The sequence below is a fragment of the Magnolia sinica genome, chromosome 1 (assembly GCF_029962835.1).
Source record: "Magnolia sinica isolate HGM2019 chromosome 1, MsV1, whole genome shotgun sequence".
NCBI lineage: Eukaryota > Viridiplantae > Streptophyta > Magnoliopsida > Magnoliales > Magnoliaceae > Magnolia > Magnolia sinica.
The window spans coordinates 133,274,064-133,285,709 of record NC_080573.1 but is presented as its reverse complement, the minus strand read 5'-3'; the positions used below and the strand labels follow the sequence as shown (position 1 = coordinate 133,285,709).

At 40.4% G+C, this 11,646-nt stretch overlaps 1 protein-coding gene across 1 annotated transcript; it reads right to left on the bottom strand.

The window, feature by feature from the left end:
• Nucleotides 1-1,327: 1,327 nt before the first annotated feature.
• On the bottom strand, nucleotides 1,328-10,630 carry LOC131218506 (translation machinery-associated protein 22). Its single transcript, XM_058213074.1, has 7 exons — nucleotides 10,383-10,630; nucleotides 10,179-10,271; nucleotides 5,641-5,705; nucleotides 2,691-2,772; nucleotides 2,491-2,558; nucleotides 2,313-2,396; nucleotides 1,328-1,594 (listed from the first exon to the last, which is right to left on the bottom strand). The coding sequence occupies exons 1-7, from the start codon at nucleotides 10,528-10,530 to the stop codon at nucleotides 1,538-1,540; spliced, it is 597 nt and encodes a 198-aa protein (XP_058069057.1). The 5' UTR covers nucleotides 10,531-10,630; the 3' UTR covers nucleotides 1,328-1,537.
• Between the last annotated feature and the right edge of the window lie 1,016 nt (nucleotides 10,631-11,646).

Here is an 11,646-nt window from a genome sequence, read left to right as displayed (position 1 = left end):
TTATCAGTCATCTTTTCACTATGATATTGATTCATGGGGGAGGTGCCGAAAAAAAGTATCTGAAAAGGTGTTCTGTGGGCCATGCCAAATGCACAAAACAGGGAACCATCAATTCCATCAGGATACCTTTGCTGCTTGCACCTCGTGTATGTGTTACATCTGAATACACTTGAGAAAGTGGATTATTGTGGTCGTCAGGCTGCTCCGGTGACTGTATCAGGCGTTTTTGTTCAACACTAGTCTAGTTGTCTGGAATGGTAACCTATTGGGGCTTTTCGTACTGAAGACAGTCTAATTGTATGCAATGGCAACCTATTGTTAGGAAATCGGCTTACACGCTCCATCTTAACAGCAAATGTTTAGTCCAGCCTTGCTATGGCTAGTTGGCTACCTAAGATTGATGCATTGGAATCAGCCTCTTCCAGCGCAGGCCAATGTGGCATACGTGCAAGATTTGGACCGTTGTCAGGCAGGTGCTGCTTCATGCACTGTCACCAAGTGACCAAACTGATCCAGTCCGTAGACATCATGTACTACCATCGTCAGTCTACTCAATGGATGGTTTGGATATTGCATACGTCACGTGGTGGTGCGTGCATTGGCTGACTGACTTGAACACAGACGTGGCTGTGGCGCATTAGCTGACTAGAACACGTTTGTACATTGAGCGTCCTTTTTTTTTTTTTTTTGAACTATCTTTTCTATACATGCGTGGCAATTGATGACAATGGCAACATTCAATGTTTACACCACAAAACATGCAATGGACCTTGCTAGATGAACGTTCAGGATTTCATAGATGTATCAGATTGGCAGGTGAGAAAGAAAGATTCAGTTAGCTGCTCTCATGTGCAGCAATCACCCTTTTCCCTATTTAGTTATAGGGTGAGGTCACTCAACATATTGCCCATTCCCAAAGGGCCATTGGTGACTTTTGGCCCAATCTATCATTGCACCGGAGGGCGGAATCTGTCACCCAAAATTTCAGAGAAAAGTGGGTCAGGATTCAAATATTTTTATCTAAAAACCGGATAAGAAACTCCTGATTAATGAGAAAAGAGACTGCTATTGTTTATAACATTGGCATGGAAATGTTTTCAATCCACCAAAGGGGCAAACAGAAACAAAATAGAGAAAATGTGTCCCTCCCAGAGATTGTTTAGTAAAATTGCTCATTTGGATTCATGTCCATGAATATCTCATTCCACAGCATAAACCAACAAAACTCTTTCATGGTCTTTGTACAAATAACGCCCATTAATCTCCATGTTTCTGAGTGCAAAATTGGAAACGAAACTCTCTGCAACAAGATCAGGAAACCTGAATATATGTAACTTGGAAAATTTGATAAACATCCATAAGTGACAGCACTGATGTAGCAGGACACACATCTAGGGTGGCCCTTCTAGTTAGAGCATAATAATTTTGGTGAAAAAAGGAACAGCATTATACTTTCCTGGCAAGGCAAACCCGTTGGAGCACTGGTATTTAAAAAAAAAAAAAAAAAAACCTCAAAACTCAAGCATACAATTTATGTTTAAGCAGCGGCAACCTTCCTCCCATCTTCAATGAAATAAATTGCACTTTCCGGCACCTGAAATAAAAAGGCAGTGAGAAAAATCAGACTTATCTTCTGCAAAGCCGTCATCTAATATCCCTTTATAAGAACCACCTGAGATGGTTACTTTAAAATAGATACGCATGGCAGGTATGTCTAGAATTTTCATTAAAAACAAAATTAGTCCACTTAGGGTGCATTTGGACACCATTGAATTGACTTGATCATCAGTCTAATCAAGTGGCAGCAATCAAATTGTAATTTCCTAGCTCAGAATTCATATTGAGGATCCAGCCCCCAAAATGCAATTGCCTTTTTCAAGCTGGACCATTTTTCAAATTGGATTTGAAAGGAAGAATCTACAAGAGAACAAAAGGATCAGATCGACTCAAGTCCTTCTGCAACATTCAACTTGAGCTAGTTTCCAACTAAGAGGTTTTTTTATCTGGCTCAAAGAGTCCAAATGGTTAGGAACTAAACACTGCTTCAAATTACTCCTCATTATGAATACTGGAAACAAAATCATAACTCTAGTAAGTTCCTCTTAATTAAACTGAATGTTCTCAATTCAATTCATTTGTGGATCTAACCGTAGAATTAGCTTCTTCTTTTTTCTTTTTCTTTTAGATGGAGTAGTTTATATAATGTGTCTTAGCTGAAGTTTCAAAATACACAAGCATTTTCTGGCTTGTAATGTATAATAGATGAATTCTACTAATCCACTGAATCAAAAGAGATGGTGAGAAGGAATTACATCAGGCCATGTCTCAGTAATGAACTCCACGATATCATAGAATATGTCTCCTTGTACATCGATTTGCTCCTTTTCGGTCGGTCCCTACAACATATTATCCAGGTAACATTATATATTGCAAACGGTGTAATTTTACAGCTAAATCATCTCATAATATCACAACAAACTCTCAGTTTACCTTGACAACAGATGCTCCTGTTGCGAATTTTTTTCCAAGCTTCTTTGAAGCCTCGCTCAGTTTAACACCTGAAACAATAAGCCATGCATCATGTGGAGTTATAAAACAAAATTAGAAACTTCTAGCAAACAAAGGGACTCCATCAAACTTTTGAACTAAAAATGAAAAAAGAATTGCAGTGGACAATGGACATTGCTCACCAAAGAGTTCAAGGCCTTTCACAATTGTGACACATTTGCGTTTATTTCGAACAACCTTTTCGATGACAACTTCTTGTTTCTCCTACAACAAACATTCGCATTTCAATGAAGAACAGAAACTGATGGAACATTACTAATTCAAATATGAATGACTGGAGTATTAGTCTCAATATAAAATGATGAAAACTCAACAATTGCGAAGTTGGCAATGGCAAAAGAAAGATTGATAGCATGAAGTCATCATATAGAATCACAACCCCAACAACTTCATGTTGCTATCTAGTTTTGAATAGTATTTTTGTTCTGCAATAAAAAAGCCATTCCTAAACATGAACAAACAAATGCACATCACAAATCACGTTCTTATGAATTCTCAAACTTCCAGAACTGGTACCCCGATAACTAAAATACCTTCAACAGCCATAGACAAGTTGTACCAACCTAGTGATGTTAAAAGTTAAAACTATAAATCCAGAATGTTCAGATGACATGATGTTAATCATTCAAACAGCCATGAAGCTAATCAATTAACTGTTGAGTAGCAGCAAAATGAAAATCAGCTTCCAATAATGCTCTGAAACTGATTGTGATTAACACTGAAAGATGACTGGTGCAGAGTCTAAACTGGGGAGGATTCTCAAAAACATGAAATCACAATTGATCATAACAATTCAACTTCTATGAATTAAACCGTGCATGTTATTTATGACTACTAAATAGTTGAGTAGGGCATAATGAATATAAACTTCCAGTGAAGAGTGTTTTTAGCAATGAAAACTCGAACAACTTTTTACATCAAGGTATATTGCCTTACTTTTATCAGCTACTGTCAACTTGTGTTGACTGCTTTTGCCGGTTAAGGCTTTAAGCCTTTAACAAGCATTTATATGCCATTCACTGATTTTTATTTTTATTTTTTATAAGATAACAAAACATATATTTTTTTATGCATAGCAATCTATAAACACTTTCCCTATATTTTTAAATTTTTATTTTACTAGTAGCAGTTATGTAGTGATGATCAGCCTGTCTTTGGTCACAGTTCAAAAGCTCGAAAAATCAACTCAACTGGACGTCTAGCCAGGTCGGGTCAACTCAAAGCCTCAACTGAGAATTTACTTTACTTTCTTCTTCTTTTTTTCTTTTTTTTTCTTTTCTGAAGAGCTATGAGAATGTACTTTACTCGATATTTTAATAATGAAATTTTAAGTATTTAACAGTGGGCGAAGAACTTTAAAACTGTTGGAAGTGAATAGAATAGCCAAGAGAAAGCAGCACTGCACTGTACGGCGCGCTGGTAACGGGGATCTGCTTTGGCTGGCAAGGTTGGTTGTTCAATTCTGGTCGCCACATTTTGAATTTTGTAACAGAAAACAGTTGACCGGGTTGACCAGGTGAATTACTTGTCTAAGTAGACCAGGTTTTGGAGCCGATTTGACAAGTCCTGTTGAGTCCCAACCAAGTCAAGCCCATTAGTGAGTTCCAAGTGACTCAGCTCAAAATCTTGTCAAGTTTCAAGTTGAGCCACTGAGTTGTAGAACTATGGTTTTGTTCAGTTCTTAAAGAGTGAACATCTCAATCGATAAAGAGAGATTCCTAGAACAATAATGTGATTTTTTTGAAGTCAAAATATGGAACATGGAAGGTTCTTTCTTCCCAATTATCAGAGGATGCAGGGACAAAATTTAGTGCTCTGGAAATGATTGCATATTGAAATTTCATAATTTTGCAATAGTTCTATAACATCAGGTTGGATTATGTCACAATTGGATTATTTCTTTTTTCAGGAGTTGAAAGTACCCTTTATTGGTATTTAGTAGTTATTAATGACCAAGCTCGAGGAAGCCCCATGTAAACATTAGTAGACTTTGGAAATGCTATAACAGTAATTTAAGGGTGAAGATCACCGGTAGCAGATATACGACCAATATGCTAACAACAAATCATTAATCCTCCACCAAAAGATTTCATAGGACGAAAGAGGGGCCAACAATTTTTGCGTTCCTACTAAAAAACGTATGTTAAATGCATGATCGCATCTGCGCTTGTCCTATTGAACAAAGGAATAAATGGCCATCTCTCCTTTCTATGAAGTTTCTAAGATGGGAGACTCTTTAAGCGAGGTACAATGCACTTTCAATAAAATGGGATTTCATTAACTAGAAAGGTGACCCCAAGATCAAGCATAAGAACCTGTTTGGGTGCCACATTAAATCCATTTTGATTTACTCTGCAGCAGCTGGCACCGTTTGTCAGGAAAACAACAGGAACCCCATTTTGTTATTTGAAGGAGTTTAGAGATGGAACATCATTCTGCACAGCATCAGACAAGCCAAACAGCATACATTTTTTATGATCCAAACCACCCATGTGATGTGCATGGGCATAAACCTCCGTTTCCTTAAAATCAGTCTGATTCATTGTTCAGGTGGGCCACAATAAGAAAATTAATTCTGACCATTTGTTTTGTAGCCAACAGGCACTGACAACTACAGCCCTGTTAGCTAGAGAATCAGTTTAATGCAATTTCCAATGGGGCTTGGAGCTGGTGCCTTGCCACCAGGCAGAGTTGCGACCTTTGCCTATTGGGATCTGTAATTGTAGAAGGATAAATTACCTGCCAATGGCAATGAGTACCCCAAGCACATGCCTAGCAGTGTGCAAAGACTGTCATAATGTCCATATGCTAAGTTGCTGACATAAAACAACTAGGGGAAAATTCAAATAGTTTACAACTCAGATCTGAAATTAGGGCTTTAAATAGGAATGACTGGCAAAACAGGACTTTAAAAGCCAATGCTAATTAACTAGGGCAAGGCTACAATGATGATGATGCGACAATGATAATCTGAAATTTGACAAGAATCAAAAGAACGCTTCTAATTCTACAAGAGAAGTATGTCAAATAGGCTGTTATGTTTGTTGAACTAAGGATGCCTGGGACTTGTACCTTTTTCTTTATCTTTCCACCTGGAAGACGTTTCACTTCTTCTTGCTTAATAGTTGATGTACCTCCTGCATAAAAAAAGGAATGCGCTATCAACATGATGCTAACATGTAGCTACTCAGAGAGAGAGAGAGGGAGAGGGAGAGGGAGAGCTGCTATTTCTAAATTTGACTGTTCTCATCAAACAAAAGATGCCCAGATATATTAAAAACCTGAATACACTTGAGGAGGCCGAAGGAGGGTAGCCTTTGTTTCAAATTAGGTTGGCGTTTCCCAACCTCAACCCAACCCAACCCAAGGACCCTGACAACCCGACCCGACCTGAACTTCGGTTGGGTCAATCACGTTCTGGTTGACCTGAACCCAAGTTGCAGCCCTACCAAATGTCCATGCCACAAGTTACAACATGCAGCTCATGGTTGCATCCAACTAGTAGGCCAACTCTTTTGCATCTCACACCTTTGTGCTACACTAAATGTGCAATGCTCTTGCCTTGCACAAACAATCATAACCAACAACTGAGCATGAATATCTCTTGACCTCATAACCATGCTCATCATGAATCATGATATAGAACTAAGGGCCAACCCACACATTGAACTCAACAATATGCTTCAACTCTTAACTCAAAACACCTACACGACATGCCATCCATAAGATAAAAAAGAAGGCATCATGGTTGGGAAAACCTGAAGCCAGAGATGAGCATGTCAACTCTGTGTTCACAGTAGCCTCACTAAGTCCCCACCTTGCACACCCATCAGTTTGTCCTCAGGGCTATCATGCCACCCTCACATTACAAGACAAAATGATGCCCCTGGATTGCATTCCCATGCTCTGCACAAGGCCTTTGCTCAACTTGGAGAGACTAAGAAAACCACCAATGCAACAACCACATGCTTCGCAGCCCACAGACGCAACGTTACCTAGTGCACGAGAAACCTTTGGTTCTAGCGCCGTATGCATAGTGCCAACTCACACCAAGGTTGGCCAACTCAGCAAAATTAACCTGGGACTGGCCTGAGTCAACGCATTTTTACACCCCCACCTAGTAAAAAATGATGGAATGGGGTCAAATATGACATGATTCAGGCAAGTTTCTTCAAGTTTTCTAGTGACTTGGTGTCTTGCATCATGCATGTCATGAAACTCGGATGTGCCATGGCATGGCAATCCTATAGAGGCAAGAGTTGAAGAGGCAGATAAATGTCATGAAAAAATCCATCTATCTAGGGTTTAATAGCTCTGCACATCTGCAAACAAAAACAAGGCATTCTAGGTATAGGAATCCAAATCTCTCACAGCAGCAAAATCTGTTACCGCTTCCCCAAATCAAAGTTTTCAATCTTTGTTTTTTTTTTTTTTTTTTTTCACCCTCAGTTTTTCCCTTCTGTTATTGGAAGATACAGACCAGCATCAATCACTCCTATCTTCAAGAGCTACCTGCTTATAACAGGGAGGGCACTGGAATTGTCATTGTATCATCCATATGCCACCCGGGCTAGAAAAATCGAGCAGTTTCTCATTTAGATCGTTCTACTTGGCAATTCAATCCCCCCCAGTTGCTTGAATCCTCTGAGCCAACGAAATATATTTGCTCGTATCATGGCCCCCTGTGGATGCCTTCAGATGGCTGGGGTGCAAAGGGAAGTTGTTCACTATTGATAATCTCAAAAAAAAAGAAGAAGAAGAAGCAAATAATGATCCCAAGTGCATGCATTCTATGAGTTGGTGGATCATTTATTCATAACCTGCTCTTTTGCTAGGGCCAATTGGGGGAGTTTTTTTCCCAACTTGTTTCAGTGTTGCTGGGTGATGCCTGAGTCAATCAGGACTTTCTTCTTGGTGTGGTACGGGGGAGGTGGAGGATCTAAAAGGAAACTTTGCCACCTTGCGCTCATTTTAGGATTGTGGTCAATTTGGGCAGAGCAAAATGATTAATGCTTTCTCAAAAAATTCCAGTCCCACCAAGGTTATTACGAAAGACAAGTTGGATGTGATGTCTTCAGCTTCGTCTATTAGGCCATTTGTCAATGTAAATCATAATAATGTAGATGCTTTCTGGTCTGAGATGTTGTAATTCATGTGGTAGGCGCTTAATCTCTCTTCTGCAATAAAATCGGCATTACCTCTAATAATAATAAAAAATCTCCAGTTTGCCACATGTACCCATTGCTCCTTCCCTGCAATTTTGCTTTTGGTATCGGGGGTCATGGAAACTTTGTCTTGCCCCTCTTGGATTACCTTTCTTTTTAGCAGTTGTCTATTTGTGCCGAATGAAGAACTTATGATTGTGTGAAGTTTGTACATCTGGAGATCATGGTTTGATTATTCAGTCTATTGATGTCATGGCTCCCATCATGTATGGACCATACCCCAAAATAATCTCCCTAGGGAGCAATCCTAGCCTTCCCATTATTGGCGCAATAGATGGATTAAGTTAAGAAAAGATGTCAACAACCTATATTCAATTGGAAAAAAAAAATGGCCAAATAACCAACAGCTAGGATCTTCCAGTTGGGACATTTTTTTGGGCATGGTCCATCCATGATGGGCGGCAACAGATCAATGGTTCAAACCAGTGAACCACCAGCACTTGCAGAAACTATGTGAATTTCATAAATAACCAATTTTTTAAACATTTATGTGTAACTTATATCATTATGAAATTACTTAAACAGAGAGAAAAAAAAAAAATGTAACTTGTTCAAGCCACCACATTGACTCACCTGAGTCAAATTTTCTAGGGTAGATGAAGTAGAGGTAATGTTTCAAGCTTACTAGCCTTGGTCCAAACCTCGGAATGTTCCAACTTTTCCAAGACCACTAGTGCTTTCTCGGTCTTACTTTACCAAAGACCATTCTTTGGCATCTCAACTCGTTTTCATTAATAACTTTCCAAAGGCTACGACCTCAGAAACACATATGTACTTTCGTTCTCCAAGACAAGTAATTAGCTAGTGACAACTTTCCTGATAAGCATCTTCAACAATAATGACCTCACATGTTTCTGAAGTAATATTCTTCCGACACAAAAATAAAAAATAAAATTTCAAGTTCAAAGATACTAACGCAGTGAAAAAACTTAGACTAGTTTATCATATGAAACACCACACACACATAAATGGAACTGTTATGGGGAAATCTGAACAAGGATAATCAGGGTCAGCATGAGCTACCCGAGTCAGATAACGAGGCCTCGGAAGGTGGACACGACATGACACAACATCAAGTATGAACTGACCCCTAAGTTACGACCATAGGTTAGCTGAGACAAGTTTTCTGCTAATAAGTCACAACTCGGAACTAGTCATGATTGGCTGATCTGAACCCTCGCCCTCATCCGAAGAAGGATGGTTGAGCCGAGCCCTGATCTTCGTCCCCAGCTTCATTTAGCGAACTCCAACCTCGGTGGCCTATTGACAAGCTCCGACTACTAGTGCTTGGTCTCGGGATTACACGGTCTGAGGCCGAGTTCAGGCGCAAATACGCTATGTACCTAGGCTGAGGCCGAGCCCGGGTGAGGATACTCCGTATCCCAAGCCTGGAAACTAACCTAAATTCGGACGTGACTGAAGATCTCGCCCGAGGATACGCGCCCTTAAGACACGATCCGCCACACAACCCAAAGATTACAGATAATATCTCCACGATCACAATATCTTGCTGATTGAGCAAATCGTGCCGGGATTAACGGACGTGGATCGTTCAACCCACAGGTATAAATGCCCGGGGACCCCATTGCTACAGGTATGCAATATCTTGCACCCTCTCTTTACATTCAACTTAGACCCAAATTCCCTAGCCTAACTTAGGCATCAGAGGGTCCCCCGGCTAAGCCAGGGTCTCCTTTGCTCACCCTTTTGTGCAGGACCAGGGTTCGTCGAAGGTTCAATGCATTGAGTGGAGGGTGGTCCAGATTTTGACCTTAACAGGAACCATCATGTACACTGTAATCACCAATTACATGCATCAAACCAACAGGAATACTACACTTCACTGTTGCTCCTAACCTCTCATGGGTAATAAAAATCTCCCGGAACACATAGAAGCACACCTTGATGTATCTCGTTGAGAATCTCAACACCACACCAACTCTTTGCATCAGAAACTCACAATGAGAACTCCCTAAGAGGTAAAAGGACCAAGAGAACTACATAAAACAATAAAAGATAACTACTGAATCTGTAATTCTCTACATCAGTACACGTCCCATGCACATATTTATACTAATCTCTAACACAAAATCCTAATACACAACTTAGCTTGATTGACCTAACCAAACTCGATTGGCTAACTTTAAAAATCCTACCCAAACTATTAGCTTAAATTCATCTTCAATTATCTAACTAATCGAAGAAATAATTATAATTACCACAACTATGTGTGAGTGGAAATCCTAGTTCAAATGGGTTTCTAACGCAAGCATCGTGCACATGAAAATTTTGTTTTATATTTAAGATTTAAACAAATATCAAAACAGTTCTCCAAGAAATACCAGAAAACCAAATCCAATAACACAAGGTAAAATATCAGCATACCTGAAGTAGCTGCTGCTGCACCATCACCGCTGCCAGATATTCCTACGGATTGCAGCTGTTCGGCGGCCTTTGCAGCTTCCCTGTCATTCGCTTCTGAAAACACAATAAGAACAAAAAATAAATCAGAAAATTAAAAAATGATGCGTGAAAGAAACATGACGAGGTTGGAATTTGGGGGATTAGGGTTTTGAGTGAGGGCGGAACCTTTGATGAGATCGGGGTAGAGATCGGGTGCGTTTTGGATGAGCCATGGCTTGCATTTCTCGAAATCGGGTCCGAATTCGCAGTATTCTGCAGGGAGACTGCAGACTGGGCAGTAGAGAACGCGAACTGGTTGGGGTTTTTCCGCCATGAAAATATACTGCAAGAACCTTTCTCTCTCTCTCGATTTTTGGCTGGGAGAGTGACTCTCTCTCTTTCTCTCTCTCTCTCTCTCTCGAATTTTGGCTGGGGGAATGAAAAAGGAGGGTTTGTGTTCATCGCACCTGAGATCTGTTTATTTAACTACCCATGGTCCCACGCGTCCGTATGGTCAGATGATCACTACCGTTCATTTGGTGGAAACTACGGTTGATGGGACACCACACGAAATCTGACCTGTTATATGACCATCGCCATCTGATTTTCCCCACTGAAGATGGACTGCTAGACAGCCCGAACATCTTTGTTTTCGACCATCGGTTTAAAGGAATGTCATCAGATAAATAAAATTGTTTTACCAGTGTAATTCTTAAAACTTGCTAGTCGACTGCACGGCTGATCAGATGGACGGTTTAGATCAACCTGAATGTGGGTGCACCATGGAAAGGACAAGCAACAGATACTCCAGCTGGATGGATCGCATCAGGCATCTTTGCAAACTGTAAGAGTGAGAATGGATGCTGATGCTTCTCTTTGCGCCAGCCAGCTCTGATATGCTTGTTGCTTGTGAAGTCCATGTGTGCCCACGTGTTTGCATGGGTAAGATCTCAACCGTCCTTCTGATGGACTCTACCATCGACCATACGTAAATCACATGACTGGACGATAATGGACGCCGATTGCATACTGACCCTGCCAATTCCGACGTGGCTACTAGTCGTGCTCTGTGGGTCCCACCTAAAACAAGCTGGCAAAATGAATGGACGGTGTGGATAGAACACATTCATCATGGTGGGACCCATGAAGTATACTTAGTGATGTTTGTACAGGCAGGGTCAGTATCCAATCTGCTTCTGACAATAATATCAGTCCATTCAACCTTCAAGTGGCCAAACAAACTTAACGGCAACCATCACACGGCTAGAAATGAATACTGAAAGTGGACCCTCATGGCCTTAGATCCACCGACTGCTTTCCCGAATTCAAACGTGTGGTTCTCAGCGAAAAAGCTCCGTTAGGTCTGCCATCACGTATGTGACATCCACGATCCATCCATCATTTTTCACTTGCTGACATGTGAGTCTAGAAGAAGGGAAATGGCCCTCCA